The following is a 23298-nucleotide window of genomic DNA, read 5'->3' on the forward strand; positions in this document are numbered from 1 at the left end:
AAAAATGTTCCACAAACTCCATAGCCAGTCATATTGTTTATCCTTTCTTCAGAAACTGCTTCTTCAGATGATTGTATTGCCATAATTTCCTGCCTTTCCTACTGAGACTGTATAAAAACTAGGATAGGTGAATATGCCAAATAGAAAAAAGTGGAAGTTTGGGGGTGCTTTGTTTTGTTGAAGACTTACATTTAAGTCCTATTCAGGCATTATGTGTGCAGATGTCTGTACACTTGTACATCTTTTTTTGTGAATGACTGTACCTGCATTCATTTTCAAAGTGAATCTGAGTACAGGCCCCTCCAGTACATGGTACACATAGGAAATGTACTATTGTACCTGCATTGAACATAACATGTGAATAACTGTACCTATATGCAGATCTGTATTTATGTACACTCATAATGTGTGAATAGGGCTATATATACACAGATAAATCTTAAGAATAAGGTCAAGTCTTTATTATTACAGCCATTGACCAAAATTTTTAAATTAATTTTAAAAAATAAGGCAAAAGGAGAAAGCTAAACAGAAGTATACTAATAGTACTAATCTTAAAATACTACAACTGAATATTAACCACTTCTATCCGAATCCTTAGAATAAGGAAAGGAGCAAGAGAAAGGTTATATTAAAATGTGATTTATAAAGCTTTCTCTTGCTGTCTCCAAAGCTGAATTCCAAGATACCACAATCCTCCTCTTTTATCTCCAACAACAGTTTGAATAAGATCCCGCATAAGGAACTTTGCAGAAGACCAGTGGTCCAGAATCAGACCAATGGTCCATCCAGATCAGTGCTTTCTGCTCTGAATCAAGGATTTCAAGGCTCCCAATCATAGACTTTTAATCTTTTACATGATTAATTGAACCATAGGAAATGGGTGCTCCACATTGGACCTGTACACTTAGGAAGTACAGAGCCTTCCCCAATTTTTTTTAATGATAATTTTTGTAAAAAGTCTCAAAACGATGGAGCCAGAGAGAAAAGGAGGGGTTATGTCAGTCATCATTAATGACCATCATTAATCACCATTTAAAAAGTGCTTATGAACCAATGAATATATTGGTCTGATACTTACCCGTCTGATATTTAATCAGACCAGTGGTTCACTTAGCAGGGTAGACAATACAGTACTGGGCTAGATGGACCTATGATCTGACTCAGTGCAAGGCAGATTCATGGGGATGTGTTCAGGCAGGAATCCAACAGGTGCAGTTTCCACTCAATTGCTAGAGATGCACCTGAAAAATGCCTACCTGATACATCTCTACAAGGCACAGTGCTCCCCCAAAATGCCACCAGGTTATAAAACTCCAGCCAGAAATGCAACAGGTACTTCACCATCTCACTTATGTTACTACAACAGAAGTAAATATAGTTGGCATGTCAGTGGATTAACCTTCTCTCTTATCCCTTTCTCTTAGCACTGGATTGTGTTTAAGAAAATCACAGACATATTTATCCTGGTCCCCGCCCTGATTGGCTTGAAGGGCAATCTTGAAATGACCTTGGCATCTAGACTTTCTACTGCTGTAAGTATTGACCTTGTAGTTGCATTTTGCAGAAATGTATTCATTGCTTTTGTAGCTGAGCTTTAATTGAAAGAGTCTCCTCAGTTGCCCTGTATTTCACTGCTTCTTGTTAAGCTGCAAAGCAGTGTTCCCTCTAAGGCGTGCACAAGTTTTTTTAATGTCCGCTCAGTTAATTTTAGATCCTGCTCAGGTTGAATCAGGAAGGCCCCATTCTGAATGCAGGTGTGCACACAATGCCTTGATACTGCCACCCAGAACAAAACTCATTCCGCGCACAGATCATAAAAATTAGAGAGAACAGTGCTGCAAAATAAGAACTAGTAGGAGTTAATGCATGGTGGACGAGAATCCTTATCTTATTCTATGGAGCAAAAATAGCATTTCTCTTGTTTTTACTCTCCCTGCTAGCTTAATCAGCTACTAACATCACATGAAAAACAAGTGATCAATTGCCACAACTGACACTGGCAACTGCTCTTATACTGAAAAGAGTCTGTCAAGGAGGGTCCTTATTCACAAGCCACACCTGTCTTGTTCTTTGTGCTTGTTTACAAACTGTGCATGCATAAAAAACAGGATGAGGCTATTCACACACTTATGCAAAACTGGGTCAAGGTACCGCCGGGATCGGGCCCGAACCTGGAGGCACCGCAGCAGCAAACCTGCTTACTGAGCCGCCCTCTAAAAAAAGTTAGATGAGTGAGCACTCTCGTAACCTAATTTTTCCGATCATCTGTCAGCCGCGGTGCATTATGGGATTTCCAGGGGCCGGGACAACACATCTCGGCCCTCCCCGCTGCCTGGGCCAGCGGAGAATCTTCTGGGCATGCGAGGAGCACACCCAGCAATAGCAGAGTGATCATCTGTGGGAGAGGTAAGTTTAATCTGCCTTCCCCACAGCCCATCCTCTAGCCATTCTCACTGCTCGTGAGAAAAGGCTTGATATCTACTTATAGGGACTAAGAGGGCCATTCCCCAAGTGTTTTCCCTTCCTTCTCAGTAGGAACCAAGCTTGTTAGCACATGCCCTACAAAACTCTGCTCATCTGCACTCCTTGTTAAAATTGGTTTCTAGCATCTACATGATCTGAAGACATTAAGAAAAACAAGTTGTCCTGGCAAAAACTAATCTGCCTACTTTCCTTTCAACTAGACTAAATTTGGTCCGAATCAGTTAAGCAGTTCACAAGTTAGCCACTTGTGCCTCAGATGTTCACATGTCTGCCTTCTTGGACTGGGGTGGATGACATAATCACAAACTATGCCACTGAGATGTCCCTGTATATCTGCACCTAATTTGGCCTGCTTTTTGGCGGTCGTGTGCTGCAACGGGAGCTGCGCGGCTCCCGGCAGCAAACTCCACTAATTCTCCCTCCTCTTAACCCAGTTAGCGGAGCGAGCGCTCCTCTAACCCGGATTTTTTGGTCGTGTGTTGCCGCGGCGTGGCTCACACGAGGAGACCCCCGGCCGGAAGGACAGCAATTTACTGTGTATTGGAATCCAAATAACTCTACAGGGGGGATATATTTCCAAAGATTGTCAGTACATGGATGGAAGGTATGCATAAAGGGAAATCATCAAAGCTAATTACATATGTTTTGATGTTGTAATTCATTCTTTCTGATTAAAAACAAGATTAGAAAAACCAATCCAATGAGCAGGACTCCACAGTCATGGTCATGAGCTGCCCTTCATGTGCGCTCTCTCTCTCTCTCTCTCTCTCTCTCTCTCTCTCTCTCAATCTCTGCCTTGTACCAAATCAAACTACTGGTCTGTCTAGCTCAGTACAGTCTATACTGGCTGGCCAGGGTTTCAGATAGCTATTTCCCGAACATAAGAACAGCCCTGCTAGATTGGGCCCAAGGCCCATCCTGTTTCACACAGTGGCCCACCTCCTTCCAAGAGAAGCCAAAGATGGAACCTGGGACTTCCTGAAGGCAAAGCATGGGCTCTACACTGGAACTACAGCCGCACTTGTCTAGCAGGCAGCCCTTCCCTTATACCCAGCACAAGCATCATCTCCCCTACTCCAGCTGAGCAAGGCTTGAGACACAGGACTGCTCTGACTTTGTGAGGAGGTTTGGAGGAGTTAAAAAAGCCCCAGTCTCTCTCTTGCACCTTGAAGAAGATTCCTGCTGTTTCTTACTTCTTTACCTCCCTTACTTTCTCTGTTGCCCTGGACAAACTAGAAGAGAGCCCCTTCTCTTCCCCACAAACCTTCTGTGTGCTCCAGAAGAGTTAAGGTGGAAGAGGGGGTAGGGGGTGGCCACACACAAAAAAGACTAGTGAATAAGGCAAGCCAACATTGCAGATCTCTGCTCACATGGTAGTCTGCTCTCAGTATTCCACCTATATACATCCCAGGTTGATGCAATGCAGATGAAGCGGTGGGGCTATGCATTTAGGCGCAGGTTTACTTCTCTACATTTTGTGGGGTGAGTGGGGCAGTGTTCCCTCTAACAGGGATTCCCAGATGTTGTTGACTACAACTCCCAGCATCCACAGCTGCAGTAGCCTTTGCTTGGGGATTATGGGAGTTCTAGTTAACATCTGGGAATCCCTGTTAGGGGGAACACTGGAGTGGAGCCGCCCAGAGATGTAAGTTTGGGCGGGGTATAAATTTGATAGATAAAATAAAACAAACAAACAAATAAACTTGCTTCCTGTCTAGTCCCTACCTCAGTAGTATCACTAACTGCATCATTTACATTCTCTCACATGAATGGTTGCCAGCCACTCTCATAGGGAAATTATTTTTAGAGTCAAGTTTAAAATAAGGGGTACAATCTATTTGGAAGTTCTTGTGTGCAGTCCTGATGGGAAGAAAAAGGAGGGGAGCTGTGCAAGAGCAAATCCTGTGTATCATCATTATTATTATTAATTCAATTTCTATACCGCCCTTCCAAAAATGGCTCAGGGCGGTTTACATAGAGAAAGAAAGATTAAATAAATAAATAATGTGTAGCTCCAGGGTTCCCCACTTTTGCTTACCCCACTTGCCATGGCAAATAGTTTTTAATTGTTAATTTTTTTTAATTGTTTTTATCATGCTGTGAACCGCCCTGAGCCATTTTGGAAGGGCTGTATATAAATCTAATAAATAAATAAATAAATAATATTCCACCACCCTCTGGCAAGCACGATGAGCCCCAATGTTCTTCATAATTGGCCAGAGTGTGGAAGTTGCCCAGGCTCTAGTTGTACCCAAAGAGAGTATGGATTGGTAGGCAGGTGAATGCACCTGTGTAGACACAATCTAGACCAGTGTTTTTTAACTGCCGGGCCGTGAGGCGTTGAGTACTGGTCCATAACGAATTTAACCCCCCCACAAAAAATCTATCTTCAGGCTGGCGGGAGTTGACACCACCAGGAGCTCTGCAGAGCTCATTTCTAGGCAGGCAGCCCTTGCTGCTGGATAACATTCATTTCGAGGAAGCAAAATGAACATTACCCAACAACGAGGGCTGCCTGCCTAGAAATGAGCTCTGGAGAGCTTGCCCAGGCTCCACCCACTTCGTGCATGACATCACGTGCAAAGGGGGCAGGGCCCGGGATCCATGGAGCCCGGGTGAGCTCTACAGAGCTCATTTCTAGGAAGGCATCCCTTGCTGTTGGTTAACATTCGTTTCGCTTCCTCGAAATGGACGTTATCCAGCAACGAGGGCTGCCTGCCTAGAAGAGAGCTCCTGGCAGCGGCAGCCCGTCAGCCCGTAATTGGGGTTTTTTTGTGGGGGGTGTGCCTGGGGGTGGGGGTGAGGGGGGCAGCCCCTTTACTAACTGCTGGTCTGGGAAACTGTGCACAAAGAATGTACCAGTCCAGTACTCCAAAAATGTTGAGGAACACTGATCTAGACCACTGCTCTTGACAATCTAGCCCCACATGTCTGTTGGTATCCTGGCTGTATTGCTGGTGTGGGGGGGAATAATGTCCATATCCTGCAGGGGCAGTTATGGGAGAGCTCAGATTAACAAGAGAAGGGCAGGAGTCAGACCAGTGACAATGACTGGCATCTACCACATAAGGTGTAACCCTATTGTGGCAGGTTTGGTCCTCTGTGGTACCTGTCATGTGTGAGATTTGTTTTTACTCTCCAGGCTAATACTGGACAGCTGGATGATACCCAGGAACAGTGGAAAATGGCTACCTGTAATTTGGCCTTGATTCAGGTGAGCAGATCTAACTTTTGCTTCTGAAGTCTTGATAGGATTGGTTAAACTATACCTCTGAAGATCACTCCCACAGGAGTTTGGGCTGGTGCAAGTGTTAAGCCTAAGAATACCAGCTAATTCTAACATTACAGGTCTGTACCTTTAAAGATAAAAGACAATGATGCTTTGGGAGAGGGGGTTCCTCAGAAAAACATCACTGGGCAAAGGGTGATGCACCTTCCACCCCAGTGCAGTCCAGTTTGCCCAGGAGCTGCTACTTAAAGTTTATTTATTATGTATTTATTTAACATATTTTTATACCGCCCAAAACTTTTGTCTCTGGGCGGTTTACAACAAAATAAAAACAGAAAAAGTAAAACATTAGTTAAAAAGCAATAAGTGCCAACATACATTTAATGCCATGTGTTGTTTGATCCAACATTGTGCCCATGACAGTCTCAGTGTTAACAAAACACGCCGGCCAATGCACACATAAAAGGCTGCTCCAGGGCTATAATGGAGGCGAACTGTTGTGAAAAAACTGCATGTGGGCACTTGCTTCACACTACTTCCTCTGCAAGTACCCACACACTGTTTTAAGAAGTTACACAACAGCCTGCCTCTTTTTGTTGGCCACTGATGGGCGTCCCTCTTTTCATGCGCAAAATCCTGTTGACTCTGTGAGCCTCTTTTCATAATCCATGAGAAGGGCTTGCGGGTGGGCTGCAGGGAAAGTGGGTGGAACCTACCTTCCCCACAGACAATCATCCTTGCTTCCCTGGGCAGGCAGATCACCCACCCATACAAGTGGCGGCTGCTCCCAGCAGCTCTGAGGGTAGGGGTGCCAGGACTTGGCACTCCCATTAGAGGGTACAGGTGTCTTTGGTGTTCATCATATATTGAATACTTCATGTGTGATCACTTTTTTGTAGAGTTAAATGCTTTTAGACTTACTAAAGGCTTTGCCTAGAGTCTGTTGTTTTGAAATTGTATCCACCCTTACAGGAATGTGACCCTGAATTCTTCTGTGTCTGTATTCCACTAGGAACTGATTGCCATTCCTGTTCTTTATGCTGTAGCGGTTAAGTCTGCACCTGCAAATAGAGCTAGAACCTTAGAGTTCCCGTCTCCAAAAGTACATGCCAGTTGACTTGAAGATCAATATATTTTAAGAAATAATTGCTATGAAAGATGGCTATTTTGGCTAGAAGCATCAATTTATCCATTGGTGATGATTAACTGAGTAGTTGGTTGATTGCAAGATTTAATTTGTTACATATTCAATTAGTTCTACCTGTCTTCATAACATGATTGTAAATCCTCTAACTTTCTAGTCCCAACCAAACATATGGTATGAAAATAATTCCCATAGAATTATGGAAAATTACTTCCCCACAAAATATTTGGGATCGTATTTTGCATACTTGTGATCAAATCTTTAGCATTTCTATTGTTTAAGAAAATATGCTTGATATAATGGTTTGAAGGTTAAATTGTTAACCTGAGTAATTGTGAACTGTCATCTTCATTTAAATATCCTCACAATATCTACTGCACTGAGGTACTGCTTAGTTAATTGACTGGTCTGTTTAAAAAAGACCATTAATTAACTCGAATACCTTTACAGAATAATATATAATTGGTCACAAAAAAGCCAAAAAAGGATCCCTCATATAATAACCAAAAGATTGATAAATACCACAATAAGATAGAAATTGCTATATTGTGAAATATATACAATATGAATCAATTAAATATGCATAATACAGTGATATATACCAACAATAGATGCCATAATATTGTCATCTATTGTTGGTACATACCATTGTATTGTGCATATTTAATTGATTCATATTGTATATATTTCACGATATAGCAATTTCTATCTTATTGTGGTATTTCTTAATCTGTTGGTTATTATATGAGGGATCCTTTATTTGGCGTTTTTGTGACATATTTAGATCCCAGTCCGCTATACATATTTCATAATAGTTAATTGGATCCGTGTCTAGTAGTAAATGAGTAATCAAAATGTTAAGTTACACAAATGTTAATTAGAACTTAAAGGTAATTTTGTAATTGATAAATGCACTTTTTAAAATTACCAAATGAAACTATGTACTGAGAAATTCTAACTCCTTTAGTCTACAGGTAAAGGTAGTATGCCACGATTTCGACTCTGGCACCCACAGAGCCCTGTGGTTTTCTTTGGTAGAATACAGGAGGGGTTTACCATTGCCTCCTCCTGTGTGGTATGAGTTGATGCCTTTCAGCATCTTCCTATATCTCGGCTGCTCTATATAGTACCAGCGGGGATTTGAACCGGCAACCTTCTGCTTATTAGTAAATCATTTCCCCGCTGTGCCACTTAAGGTGCATATCCTCCTCACTACAGACTTAAATTGGTTCAACAGTCATTCTCTTTTCCCAGGGAATCCTAGGAATTTCAGTTCTGTGAAGGGCAGTAGGCATCTCCGAAAGGGAACTCTCAGCACCTTGTTCAACTACGATTCCCAAGATTCTTTGGGTGAAACCAGGATACTTATAAATTGGATATACGATGGTAGTATAGATATCCCCAGAATCTGATGCTCCTATTTTCCTCCACCAGGGGGCAGAAATGTCCTTTTGTGGACAATGTTAAGGTATCTAGATTTTATCAGGATACCAAATGCTATTGAGGGTGAGAGCTGCTTCACACATTGAATTTTTGGGCCTGTACCGTGCACACAGCATATTACCCACTGTGTACCTCTGAAATCTATAATGTTATTGATGCTTTTATTTTGCAGTTAAAACATGTTGCATGGAGGTGTGGGCCAACCTTGGCTGCAGCATGTTTTTGTAGTGAATATGCTGTAAAATGTAAGCATGTAAAATATAAGCAAGGCATCAGATACTATGGCGGGTGCATTACAGGTAGTACCTGCTGGAAAGCCACATGGGAAGCAGCCCTTAGGATTGCTGAAAATAAACAGAACTCTTTCCGGAATCTCATGTTGCTGATGCACTAGTTGGATGATCGTTTCCTTGTGGATAGGTATTGAGGGTTCTGATCTAAGCCATAACTGTCTGAGGGACAAACACTGCATTGCCTGCAAACATATGTAAAGAAGTCCTGATGCACATCCTCTCTCCCTCCCTCTCTCTGAAAAGCAACTTTGTGAGATGTGTCAGGGGAGCCATTTCCTGGCAGCCGTTATTCTGTCTCCCCCTGATCTCTTCTCTTCTTCCCCCTCTCACACACCCCAGCTGCTTTTCCCACAGTGGAGTTCCAGACATGTGTTTGCCCTGACAAACGTGTCTAGAATCCCACAAGAGACAAAGCAGGCAGCTCGTGTATGCACATGAGATCTGAAACGGGGCAATGACTGGACCGGAAAGAGCTATGCATGCTTGCACATGGGGACATACTGCCACTTTTCTGCTCAAAATGGCCTCTTGAGGTTGTTTTTTGTTTGCAAACCAACCAACCCTACATCGGGGCTTCCTCTCACACATTGTAACATGTAGTTTGTTCCTGTGCTGCCTAGATTAGAAGCCTGCCTGAGAGCTTTCCCTAGACCCCGAAAGTTCCTGCCCTTTGCTGTTCTTGCTCAACAGGTACAGGCCACAGTGGTTGGACTCCTGGCATCTGTCGCGGCCCTCCTCCTCGGGGCAATCTCCAGGGGGCACGTGGAGCTGAGTGAGGCAGCCGTGCTGTGTGCCAGCAGCGTGACGACAGCATTCATAGCTGCCCTCTCACTTGGTGAGTTTTCCCAGATGTGCTTCACTCCTCACTCAAAGCCAGCTGCACTCTTAACTGCCTTTGAAAGTGGGTTTTTCTTCCTTACTCGACACAGTCTCCTCCTTCTCCTTGGCAGCTGTTCTGTAGCTGACATCAACAGCCATCTGCAGCTCTGCCTGCCCCTCCATCTGGAGGAGAGGATCTGGAGCCCAGACTGTATCGCCAACTGCCGAGGGCCAGAAGAAACTGCCATACACACATGCACCAACATATCCCTAATTATGGTGTAGATTTTAATTATAAGTTGCTGGTCTTGACTGAAAAGCAGGTTGTGCATATTAATTAATGATGGGTTTTTGGATCTTGGGCCGCATTTTCAAGTTCCTCAGACCAATGCCTGCCGATTAGGCGCTTGGTTGTTGATGGCTCTGAAATTCTAATGGGTTCTTTATTGAGTCCTAGTTTTTATACCTTTAGCAGTTCTTGTGAAGTCATCTTTGTTAATGGAGGGCATGGAAGCTAAGATTAAGATGGAACTTTAGAAGAGAAGACATGGCATAACACAAGATGCCCGGAAGGAGGCACAAAGGATCTGTGGGATGCCAGGAAGGCTAGTGCTAGTCTCTTCAAAGTCTAAAGCAGTGTTTGCTTCAAAGCAGACAGTGAGGCGCTTCACACGATTGGTGTGAAGTGCCAGACGGAGTTTGTGCAAGGAGAGCTGTCGATCGTTGCTGGGCGGCTAGATCAGCTGCCTAGATGAGTGGCTGCTGCAGTTTGGCGCTCCTGCTCCTAGCCGCCGCTCTGTCGAGAACTTTGGGGGAAGGGGGCGGCACTGTGCAGCGCCCCGGCCCCCCACACCCCAGGAAGGCACCACCCAAGTGCGCAGTGCCTTCCTGGGATCTCCCCTTCCCACCCCACCCCCACTCCAGTGTGTCAGCTCTGCCTGCAAGCAGCCACAGCTGACACATGATCAAATAAACAAGGTTAATGGAGTGCTTGCTCTGTTAACCTCATTTAGGGTGAGGGGTAGTTGTTTGTTTGTTTGATTTTTATACCGCCCTTCCAAAATGGCTAGCCGGGTGGGTTAGGCGGGCTAGCTGCCAGAGAACCATCGGGCTCGCCCGCAATGGAGTCCAGCCCGGTTTTGAGCAATCCTGTGAATAACTTCAGTTTTTGGCCTCTTGCGCTTGCCTTTTAGTAGGGTCTCAGTGGACATTCTCCATAACATCATGCCACTCCATCATGTTTTTGTATTTTTTGTCTTTTGCAAAACCCACCAAAGATGTCTCATATCTTGTTTCAGGCAAAGTTCAGTGGCAAACTTAACTCTAGCACAAACAAACATTGTGGGCATATCGAGGTGAGATGTTCTTGCTTCAGGGTGCATGCTTGTCAGGACAAGTCCCAGTGAGCAGTCTCTGTTAGTAGGTCAGAGTTCCTAGTTGTTATTAACCGAGCCTCTCTTCCTTCAGCAACTCAGTCCTGATCCAGGCTTATAATTACCATTGTTTAGAAGGATGCTCTGTGCTCCATGCTGGGATACCTTCTGCCTCTTCAATCACATTTTTCTGTTCCTGTCTCCCCCAGCGATTTCAGTTCTTACAGCTCCCATAACAATGTGTAACCCACACATGCACACATTTGTGTTATATTGTTGACTACACACATGCAGAAACAAGCCCTTCTGTACTTGAGTAGTGTGCACCCACAACTGTCAATTACATATGAACATTCATTTAAAATGATTTTCTTCCCATTTAGGCTGACTCTTATGCTCAGTTATGCTTATCTGCAGCTTTATTAGGACTGTCTGCTTGCTATTCACTTTATAGACTGCTAAATGTGTAGAAGTTTAGGAAAGCAAATTCACCCTCAGCTTTCTTGCCCCCTCTAGATTCCCCACCTTCTGCCTTTCCTCTTTTGGGATAAAGTCATCCACTTGAAGAAAACTCTGTCATAGTCTAGATCAGCAGCATTGGGCTGAATTACTATGTGCATTCAGCCTTCTGTTTCTGATCCTGTTATTTCAGCTCTTCCTCTAAGGTATTCTTCACAATGGGGATTACTCCTGAAAGACTGTTTCCTAATGCTGTTGCCAAAGGAAGCATCACAGCTACTTAAAGGAGAAACTTGCAGGTCTTCCACAAGAGGAAGACCTGCAAGATCAGGAGAGCCCTTAAAACCTATCTGTTTGGACTGGCCTTCCAGGGTTTTAAAACTGTTTTTAAAGGTTTGGCCTGGTTTTCCAGGGTTTTGAAAACTGTTTTAATTGTTTTGCTAATGGTTTTATGTTGTTTTTACAGTTTTTGATCAAATAAATAACTAAATAATAAATAAAAAGAGAGCAACCCAAGGCCTTTAAAAAGATGGAAGCAGTAGTGAGCAGCAGTGTATCACTGGTGCATCAATTAAAAGAGAGAATGGAGGAGGAGGATGGAGATCTCTGTGCTAGCAAGAAAAGTTCTTGGATGATTTTAAAGACTGAAGAGTTCTTGCCATTAGTATATATCCAAGACATTACTGGATATGAAAGGGAAAGAAATTACTGACACAATTTATGGAGAATAGGTCTATCAATAGCTCTTAGCTATGATATTTATGTTCTGCCTCCATGTTCCAGTATAGTGTGCCTCTGTCTACGAGACACAAAGAAGATGGCCCTTGCCCCTGTGCTCTGCTTCCTGGAGTGGCTGGCTGGTGGGCTGACTTGCTATTATTGGAAACTGAACGTTGGACTAGTTAGCAAGGACCTTCTTATCACTTTTGTCCTTAAGTATGTCCTCAGGATGATCACAAGCTGAGTGAGTGAGTAAGATAATTAGGAGGAAAATGACAATTTACCTTTCTTTTTTCTTATACACCTAGGCTAGGTTTGCAAAGTATACTATCATTGCTTTCCACTCCTTTTACAAAGGAGACCTGTAAACTGATGTTTTCTAACCTATCTGCCAGTCACAGCCAGGGATGTTGCCATGTTCAGAAATTGAGGGGGATAGTCAGAAAAGAGTATCTCCCACTCCATTTAGAAATAATGAACTTTTTACCATCCAAACCAACATTCCAGGTTCAGTTGGGCTTATATAAGTTGTCCTGCCCGGCCTCCTTTTTCTTTTTTCTTTTCCTCTCCCTCTCTCTTTCCTTTCCCCAAAATATACCTACTAACAGCAGCATGAGAAGCATCAGAGAGGGTTGTGCTTCAAGCCTTAAATTGGCCCAAAAGCCTTCTCAATAAGAAGTTCTGACTGCAAAGCTCCCTCCAGTAAGCTCAACATTCTTACCAGTAGGAAGTTCCCAGTGCGAAGCTCCCTGAGTACTGTCATGTGCCAGGGCTTCTAGACCTTTCTAGACCCCAAAGATATGGCAAACCATAATGTCCAGGAATCTTTGCACTGGGAACTTCCTGTAGGTAGGGATGTTGAACCTACTGCAGGCCCAAGAAGGAACCCTCCACTTTGTTTGCTGGAAGGCAAGCCTTGGAGGAAGAGAGGCAGGATTGTGGGGGCGGGAACTAGCTGAAGGGAAGACAAGACAGGGGAGAGTGGAGAGCTAGCCTGGAGGAAAGCATTTGGAATAGGCCAGGTCTTTCCAAACCTTCAGAGAGCTCTTGGAAAATGCCCACACTTTTATCTGGAAAGGATGAGCCTCTTCCAAAGGGGAAAGGGGCAGGTTTGCCCATCATGCAACCCCTACAACTTTGATGCTGCATTGCCATCCAGACTCCCTGTTGGCAACCTAGGGCCGCCACAATCCATTATTCTGATCCACTGGTTGAGAGTCGTACTCTAGACCATGACCTTATTCTAGAGCTACTAATATGAAGAAGGGCCTGCAAAAATGTTCGTGCCTGTATTGCTTCTCCTCAGTCACCATAACAGCTACCTTCACTGCTCCTTTTCTTCCAGAGGGGCACCCGTGTTAGTCTGTTGCAGCAAAAATGTTTCTTTTTTTAATCTTTCTCCAGCAGGCCTTTCAGGCTCCCTCATCCCTGTTTCTAGCCTTTGCAAGCCAGATACCACTCTTGTTCTGTCTCTCCATTCCAGTCTGAACACACTGCAGTGATTCCACTGAGACTGTTGCTGTCATCTGCTCTGGGAGAGTAGGGGTGGGGAGAAGTCTCCATCTTGGGTATTGCACTTTCCCCAAGCCACTCTTAGTCTGATCCTCTGATCTTGCTCTTTCCTCTAGGTCTGGTAATGATTGGCGTAATCATTGGTGCAAGAAAGATAGGGATAAATCCAGACAACGTTGCCACCCCCATAGCAGCAAGTCTTGGAGACCTGATAACTCTTGCCCTGCTGGCTGGAATCAGCAGCACCCTCTACAGATACAGAGGTACGTTAATGAGGGCAACCTCAAAGCTCTGCCAGAAGATATAATTAAAGCATGGTCCTTCCCAAGGCTGCTCCCCACATTGGTAGGAAGATGTATTTGCTTATCTGAATACAACCTGGTGGAAAGGGAGAAAACCTGGAGGCTCTGTGAATCTCCACTATTAGGTATGTTTGATTCTGTGACTGGACTCAATCTCAGAATTGATCAATCTAAGAATTGAAAATATATGGATTGGTAGTTGTAGAAGAAAACTGAGCTTCAACAGTTCAGCACTCTAAGGTCCCACAAATGATCTAGTCCATACTCCTGCTCTGAGCAGACTGAACAAATAGAAACAGAGGCACCAGATTCTGGCACCCATAACAGTGGTGCTAGAAGGACTTTGGCAGATTCCGCTTGTCATAACATTGCAGATATAAGCAAAACTGCACTTGGTATAGGATCCCTGATCTCCTTTGTCTTTTGAAACCTGATGTTTGGGTAACCCATAATACCTGCTGAGGCTATTCACACGCGCATGCAAAACCGGGCTAAGGGAGCCTAGCCCAGTTTTGCATGCACGTGTGAACCACTGGGATCGGGCCAATCCTGGTGGCAACATGGCGGCAAACCCTCCTAAGTAGCCTCCCTTGAAAACCAGGTTAAGAGAGTGAGCGCTCCTTTAACCTCATTTTTTTGCTCATGTGTCAGCTGCAGCTGCTTGCAGGCAGGCAATCTGCCCATTCAGGGAAGGGGAGATTATCGTCTCCAGGGAAGTTAGGTTTAACCCACCTTCCCCGCAGCCCACCAACAAGCCATTCTCACTGCTTGTGAGAAGAGGCTCTCTGTGTATTTACAGTTACTATTAGCTGCATATTTATTTATTTGGTTTTTAAAAAATTTATCAAATTTGTACACCGCCCCAAACTTTCGTCTCTGGGCGGTTTACAATAGCATAAAACCAGTTAAAAACATATACAAAACACTTAAAACAATTTAATGATTTAAAAATAAACCAGAGATTAAATCCCAAAAAAATTTTTTAGGAAGCTGAGAAAGCTTGGGTGAAATGATGGGTTTTCAGGTGTTTTTTGACAATTGCCAGAGATGGGGAGGATCGTATCTCAGCAGGGCGTGCATTCCACAGTCTCGGGGCAGCTACCGAGAAGGTCCGTTTCTGTGTAGCCACCAAACGAGTTGGCGGTAACTGGAGACGGACTTCCTCAGATGACCTCAATGGGCAGTGGGGCTTGTAGTGAAGAAGACGCTCTCTTAGATACGCAGGGCCTAAGCCGTTTAGGGCTTTGTACGTTATAACTAGCACTTTGTATTTTGCCCAGAAACCTATTGGCAGCCAATGTAACTCCATCAACAGAGGAGTAATATGGTCTCTCCGAGATGACCCAGAGACCAACCTGGCTGCCGCATTCTGAACCAACTGAAGTTTCCGGACTACATAAAAAGGCAGCCGTACATAGAGCGCATTACAAAAGTCAAGTCTGGAGGTTACCAACAGATATGTTGAGGTTACCAACAGATATGTTGAGGTTACCAACAGATATGTTGAGGTTACCAACAGATATGTTGAGGTTACCAACAGATATGTTGAGGTTACCAACAGATATGTTGAGGTTACCAACAGATATGTTGAGGTTACTGATCTCGAGAAATGGGCGTAGCCAGAGCTCATGAAAAGCACCCCAGTCACCGCCTCAACATGAGAAACCAGGGAGGGGTGTGAATCCAGAAGTACTCCCTAACTGTGAACCTGTTACTGCCCATATTACATAGGAAGTAGGTTTAATTTGATGTTAAGCCTCCTTGTAATATCTGATATATGAAATTTTCAATCTGAAAAGCAGTATATTAGTAGTAGTAGTAGTAGTAGTAGTAGTAGTAGTAGTAGTAGTAGTAGTATACTCTGTCATTGAAATTTGGAAATAGTCAAAAAAGTTAAATTGTAGCTGAACTATATTGGATTCAGAGGATAACAGTTGGGACTTTGGCTTGCGTTTTTTATTTATAAAGATATTTTTTGGAAGTTTATAGCAATAACTGCCCAAACTGTTAACTGAAAATTGAAAGCAGAGAATGTGGGCTACTTAGTGGTTTCCTGTATCCTGTTACTCATTCCACAGGCCGACAGGCGTGGCATGGCCCAGCAGAAAAGGTTGGCCAACTAATTCTACCTTAGTTCAGCCCTCTTGCACTTCAGAAATCAAAGAGCCGCTATGGTGTAAGGGATAGATGATTGGACTGAGGCTGTGGAAATGCAGGATCAAATCCCTGCTCAGCCATGAAGCTCGCCGGGTGACCTTGGGCTAGTTTACTACCACTTAGTCTTACCCACCTCGTAAGGTTGTTGTTGGGCTAAAATCAGTGCATGGCGGGGGTGAGGGAGGGGCACTCAACCCATCCTGAATTCCTTGGAGATAGGACAAAAATGTAGTATAAAAGCATCATGAGTTAATATAAATGAGATATAAAAGTAATGTAATGATGCAATATAAAAGCAGTATGAGAACACAAGCAAAGAGCAATGGCATCCCTGTGCCTTCAGTAAGTGCATGGAAAAAAGATTGTCAACAGATCTCTTCTTATCCTAGCAGTGCTGCAATGTCAAAACTAGCACCTGTTTCAATCCCAGATGGTCCCCATTCCCTATCAGGGTTTTAGCTGTCAGATCCTGTATTTAGGGTTTGACAGCTAAATAAACCGGCCTGTCTGGAAGCATCGAGACTTATTTGTGTTGCTGAGAGTCGAACATTGCCTTCCTCTCCCCAATTCCAGCACCCCGTTACAAAAACAAGCAGATAACAAAGAAGTCCTCCACCCCTTCTTTTGCCGCCTCTGCATCAGAAAGTAAGCTTCCTGCTCTGTGTAATCTGCAGTGGTGATGTGTGTTGTTGAATTCGATCCTACGTTCTCCAGAGAAGGCTGCGTTTCTTAGTTATTTGACATTGTCTGTGACTGATAAAAATGTTGTGATTAAAGGCCTTGATAACTTTATACTTCAAGCTGGAGGCTTTGCCAAGATCTTTTCTAGAAAAATAAAAAAGCACATTTCATGAATGCTTCCTTTGCCCCATTACCTGCACAACGTGTTGCAACTGGCCCAGTTTTGAACCAGTTACAAAGAGCAGATGGTGGAGAGCCCTCCAAAAAAGGGCATTAGCATATCAAAGGCCTGGCACACACCCCACTGCTGGGAGGTGTTTCCGAGGCTTGCTTCCTCCTCCTCCTGCGTCATGCTTAGTTTCTCTTCATGTAGCATGCCCTCTCCCTCTTTTGTGAAGTTCCCTGCATTTCTAAAGGGCATTTCAAGGGGTTTTGCCCTCTCACAAAAGGAAGAGAAAGAAAAACATTTTATTTTGAAAACGACCTTGATATCATAACACATCAAATTTGATGGGACAAATTATGTCTGTTGAATACTGTTAGCGTTATCCAAAAGACTTGGCCAGCAGTTTTAAAAATGTGTAACATAGTCAGGGTAGCGAGAGGTTACTTTAACATCAAATTAAAGCAAGCTCTCATCAGCAGTGGTAGTAGTAGTAGTAGCAGCAGCAATATCACCAGCATTGAAAGCTGGTGAAGCACTCCAGCTGGCATCCTGCTCAGCGGCAGCACATCTCTGAAGCTCACCTGGCCTCTGCACATGTGCAGAGGCCAGGTGAGCTCCAGAGATATGCCACTGCCACGCAAGATGCCAGCAGGGCACCGCAGCAGCAGCTTTCAGTATTGGTGGTAGTGGGGAAAAGTGCCATCAAAAGTGAGACCTCAACACTGTGGAGGGATGTTCACAACAAAACTGAGATGGGTTATTCAGACATACATCTGAGGCTGCCATTCTAAGGCTTGCCATTACTACATGTAGCCCACATGGTCTGCTCTGACGGGCAGTAGCTTCCCAGAGTCTCAGGCAGGGGTCTTTCTCATCACTTGCTACCTGACCCTTTTAACGGGAGATGCCAGGAATTGGACCGGAGACTTTCAGCATGCAAAGCATGTACCCTAACATGGAGCTGCAGCCCTTCTCTCACTCTCTTGCATCTGCTAATCCACATGGTTTGTCATGAGGACTGCAAAGGGGTAGCCTAGGATTAGCACAGGTTCTATGTAGCTTACAGGCCTCAGGAACATTGAGTCAGTTTACTAGACACACAAATCCAGAATTTTCCATCTGGAAACCCCCTCCCAGTACTCTCTAGTTCGGGCATACCCAAGAGGAACATAGGAAGCTGCATTATACCAAGTCAGACCATTGGTTTATCTAGCTCAGTATTGTCTATGTTGACTGGCAGCAACTCTCCAAGGTTTCAGGCAGGAAAATCTCTCCCAGCCCTGCCTGGAGATACCAGAAAGTTTTCCACACAGGGCTTTTAAAGCCCTTTAACTCGCATCTCCTCCAGAATGGAGGGGGTGCGTTCAAATATGCGAGTTATCGGAGAGCAGTTCACACACAATTTGGGTTTTTCACAGCGCGTTAGAGTGCAGCCCGATATGTATCCAGGGTTAAAAAATCCACTATTTGTGTCGGTTTGGGGGGACAACTTTGGGTTTGCAGTAAAGCCTCCCAGTAAACTCACGGTAAAGCCTGCTGTGTGTCTGTCTGATCTACGATCATAATAAAGTTAATCTAATCTAATCTAATCTTGCTGTGTGTAAAAGTCCCAGGGAGTGAATCTGAGACCTTCTGCATGCAAAGCAGATGCTCTACCTCTGAGCTACAGCCCCATTGGGGAATGTCATACAGTAGACAGTGTTCACACGTAGTCAGTCACCCATTCAAATGCAAATTATGGCAGAACTTGCTTAGCAGAGGGGACAATTCATGCTCACTACCACAAGGCCACATCTCCTCTCCTAATGCACAGGGGAAAGCTGCATTCTTTCTAGGGATGTGCACAAATTATTTTTTTTATTTGATTTGTACCCGAATTAAATCACCCCCAGTTTGTTTTGAGTCCAAATCTCCCCCCTCCGAATCATCCCAGATTTGATTTGGATCCGAATCAATCCAAATATGAATCAATTTGGGGCAAAAAAGGAGTTCTGGGGGCAAGAGTGGGGTGGTATTGCCCAGTGGGTGGAAGCTACTGAGAGTGGGTTCTTTGGTGTAAAATGATAGTGGATTCTCTGGTCATTCATCATTTTGCACCAAAGATGAATGAACAAAGATGTTCGTTCATCATCTTTGGTGCAAAATGAGGAATGAACTAAGAATCCACTAATTTTGCATCAAAGAATCGACTCTCGGAACACCTAAAAAATTGAAAATAACAACAAAACCCATCACCCCAAGAGCTTGTGGTTTGGGGGGTGGTTGGCACCCCATGTGCACTACACCACAACGTGCTCTGAGACACCCTGGTGCCTCCCATGTGGAGTGATGGGGCTGCTGAAACCCCCATTATTCCCTATGGGAAAAAGCTTAAGGACACACACACCTCAGATTTTTTTTAAAAAATCACCCCTTTGGCCAATTTCTTTGAAATTTGGGTGGTAGCTTCCTTCCACCCATTGGGCACTACCGCCCACCACAACCCATGTTGGGCCACCCTGGTGCCCCCCCCCAGTGGAGTTATGGGGCTGCTGAAATCCCCATTATTCCTTATGAGGAAAAGCTTAAAGACATGCAAACTTGAAAAAAAAAATTTTTTTAATCACCCCTTTGCCCTTTCTTTGAAATTTGGGTGGCTGATTCCACCCATTGGGCACTACCACCCAACCCACTGTGGCCACAAAATGGAGGTCCAAATCTCTGAATATTTTTGGGTCCGAATCTGGGTGATTTGTTTTGTACCCAAATCTGGGCAATTGAGCACTGGGGCGATTCGTTCTGTCTACAAATTGCCCAAATCAGCTAGATTCAGATACAGATTGTTTTGTTCCCGAATTGTTTTGCACATCCCCAATTCTATCCTTGTATTCTGAAGTATACATATATTTCTGAAATGTGTTCAAATACAAATCCCAAGGTGGTTCTTTTCTTGGGAATGCTGCTTAGTTAACATTAATTTTCACAGTTATGAAACTGAAAGGGGATCTAATTCATGTTGTAGCCAGCCTCCTTAGTGCCCACCTCCGGCACATCTACCTTAAACTGTTAAGTGTATTGCTTTCCCACATGCTGGTTTTAAAAGTGTTCTTCAGTGTGATTCTTCTCTTCATGCAGACTCCTTGGTGGCTTCTTTTAAGATGCATCGGTTTTCCTCTCTTCAAATGAATTATCTGTTTTTAGGTGGTGCATCCTTTGCTAACTGAGCAAAGAGACATCTTTTAAAAGTGGTGATTCTCTTTATTGAGCAGGGGGAGAGCAACTGGCCCTATCCAGCCCCAGCACAGCATCCCTCCAGTGGCTGTTGCTGGTCTGTCTATCTATCTATCTACCTACCTATCTATCTATCTATCTAAAATGAATGAAAGATTGTGAGCCCTTTGGGGACAAGGAGCCATTTTATTTATTTGATTGTTTATATCTATATAAACCACTTGGGGAGCTTCTGTTGAAAAGCAGTATATAAGTACTCGTCATATAACAAAAGTACTGCTCAGATGCAGTGATGTGCTTGTTATGTCATCCCATGAGTGCGTGCTATATTCAGTTGTTGTTGTTTTTTAATTTTCGCCTTCAGAAAATTTACTTTCTTCAGCTCCATTCTTGCCAGCATGACAGGAGACTCCTATTTAAAGATTAGTGGCAAATTCAGTTAGTGAGTGCACACGTGATGTTTATATAGAGATGGAACAAGAAAACACACTGACCCCAATCCAGCTGAAATCCATTATACTTAAGTCCCATATAAGTAGTGGAACTTGAGGGAGAATAACTTCTCCCCTATGACTGTGAGGCTCTACACACGATTAGTGTGTAAGAGCCTGCAGAGCATCTGCCGGGAGAGCAGGCTAAGCCTGTTTTCCCCAAGGATGAGTAAGGAGCCATCCCTGGGTGGCTGAATCGGTCGCCCATATGATTACCGGCTCCTTCATGGAGCCGGTAGGGGTGGCGGGGATCGGGGGCTGCCCAGCCCTCAGAAGTCCCAGGATGCCCCACACAAGTTGGAGCCCCATGGTCGGGGGTCTCCTCATGAGTCGCCATGGTGTGGAATCGCCCGTGGCAACTCAAATCACCAAAATGGGGTTAGTGGAGTACTTGTTCCGCTAACCTCATTGAAACGGGGGGGGGGGTACTTGCTGCGGGGAGCCACATGGATTCTGTGGCAGCACACAACCGCGGGAAAGTGGGCTCAGCTCCCTTAGCCCAGCTCCCTGAATTGCCTCAGTATCTGTTTACCTGATCACCTTGGTCCCTAGTTCTTTGCTGTCTGATCTGCAGTGGATGGCTGGACAAAACAGGACCTTCTCAATGGTGGTGTGCAGATCAAGAAACCATCCTGCAGGAGACTCATTTAACCCTCTATTTTGGAGGGCGTTTGAAGCAATTAGCATCCCAGACTCTGGAATACTCTCCCGGTGGCTATTCGCTCCTGGGTCTCCATAACAGTTTTTAGAAAGGCTTTTTATCCAGGCTTTTATATGACTTTCTCTACTGCTGCTTCTTTGTATTTTGTACAGTTTTTATGCTTGTACTTTAAATCTTTTTAGTCAGACTTGTTTTATATTTTTAGCTTAATCTTTTAATTGTGTCATTTTTATAGGCTTGTTTTTAATTTTTGTGTAAACCGCCTTGGGATTGTTTTAATGAAAGGTGGCATACAAATTTAACAATAAATAAAAATTAATTTGAAGCAATGGATGACTAGTTGTTGCTTTTATGTCCACATTCAGCTCTGTTTCATTGCTGCTGTTTTGTTTTCTGCTATAATTTATTTTTGTTTTTGTATTGGTGTTAAGCTTGCTTGTGGATCCTTTTGGATGAAAAGACTGGATATGAATTTTTTAAATGAATGTTAATCATTAACTTGTCCCATTGGTTTCAATGGGACTTCAGGATGATTAATGTTTTCTGGTTTGAGGCATATACATATGTGTGTGTGTGTGTATTCCTTATATGCTTCTCTCCTGCCAGATGCAACAGTGAGTATTCATATTTGATATGTAACATTTACCATTCTGATAATATATTGGCATCCTCAGCCAGTTCTACTGGTTGATTACAGGCAGTGAAAGGGGTGGGAGAGGGCGGAGATCTGGTTTATATGACTCTCATTCTGGGAGCAAACAGACGGGTACTCATCATTGTATTCATTTCACTCAGAAAAATAGGATGGTTTTGTACACAAAATGAGGTTTTTGTAGACTGAAGTTTCACACATTTAAGCTGGAATCTCCTTTTCTTTGGCAGATGAGGGATATATTTCTCCCTTGCTCTGCATCATCTTTATCATTTTGATTCCCCTGTGGGTTGCTGTTGCCAAACAGAGTGCGCCCATTGCTGAAGTCTTGAGGTCTGGATGGCAGCCAGTCATTGTTGCAATGACCATCAGCAGGTAATTAGCACTAAAGAGGGACGGAGCTTAGACAGTCCAGAATTTAAGGGACTGATTTCAGTGACTGTCCCTAGCACTAGCCATGAGAAGATCACTTTAATCTGCTTGGTCAGTTTCCTACTTGTACCAGAGATAGTTTCTCTTTGTGTTTTTGGAATGTATAGAGGCAGTTTTGGGGCTGCCTCACAGATGTTCATCAGGTGGTGATGTGCACTTGTGAATGAGCTATCAGTCACCAGAAATGGGACTTGTGCATTTCCTCAAGCATGATTCTTTTCATTGGGTCGGTCCAATTCACATATTCAGCTGTGTTTCACCCAGTGTTCAGCTGAGCGACCTGCTTGCTTTTTTTAGACTAGTTCTTTCCCTCCAGGGCATTCTGCAGCTGGAGTCACATGCATGCAACAGCCTTATGGGCTTTCCCCAAAGCTCATTATATTATTTGTTTGTTTGTTGAATTATACCCTGCTTCATCAAGGGAATTTCAAGGTAGCTTACACTTACAATTAAAAGTCTAAATACTGTAGTATCTCTCTGTTCATTTACAGCCACTTGACCATCCCAATATTTATATAATTCCAATATAAATATTCAGAGCTAAACTAAATTAACACTAAAATACACAAGCAGTAAAACTTTAACACAGCAATTTATTCAGATTATTAGAACTTCCATGGCATTAGACAATGCAATGGATTTAAAAGGTCTGAGTGAATAAAGTTGACATTACCTGATGCCTGGAATTCATAAAGCTAGTTACCAGTATGTAGATGGACCTAGGGAGGGCACTCCAAGACAGGGTGCCACCACTGAGAAGGCCTGACCACCACCTGCCTGGCCTCAATAGGCATGTGTACCTATAGGAGGGCCTTCCGAGATGCAGTCATAGATTGGCTGGATGGTGGGGACTAAGGGACAGCAGGGGGGGAAGGCCAATTCCATGCTCAGGATTATTAGGAAGGGGTTTGAAAATAAAACTGCTAATATTATAATGCCCTTATACAAATCTATGTTGCGACCACATTTGGAGTATTGCGTACATTCTGGTCACCACATCTAAAAAAAGGACATTGTAGAATTGGAAAAGGTGCAGAAGAGGGCGACCAAGATGATCAGGGGCCTGG

General features: G+C 43.8%; 1 protein-coding gene across 14 annotated transcripts in view; it reads left to right on the plus strand.

Annotated features, from left to right (window-relative positions):
- SLC41A3 (solute carrier family 41 member 3) overlaps window positions 1–23298 on the plus strand; it is a 78190-nt gene that overhangs the window by 41366 nt on the left and 13526 nt on the right. For all 14 annotated transcript variants that reach the window (XM_053294986.1, XM_053294987.1, XM_053294985.1 and 11 more), the window contains 5 exons: window positions 1428–1535; window positions 5630–5701; window positions 9287–9431; window positions 13596–13742; window positions 22030–22174. In XM_053294986.1, coding sequence (XP_053150961.1) covers window positions 1428–1535; window positions 5630–5701; window positions 9287–9431; window positions 13596–13742; window positions 22030–22174 — 617 coding nt within the window. The remainder of the gene's footprint in view (window positions 1–1427; window positions 1536–5629; window positions 5702–9286; window positions 9432–13595; window positions 13743–22029; window positions 22175–23298) is intronic.

Source organism: Hemicordylus capensis, chromosome 2 (genome assembly GCF_027244095.1).
Source record: "Hemicordylus capensis ecotype Gifberg chromosome 2, rHemCap1.1.pri, whole genome shotgun sequence".
Lineage (NCBI taxonomy): Eukaryota > Metazoa > Chordata > Lepidosauria > Squamata > Cordylidae > Hemicordylus > Hemicordylus capensis.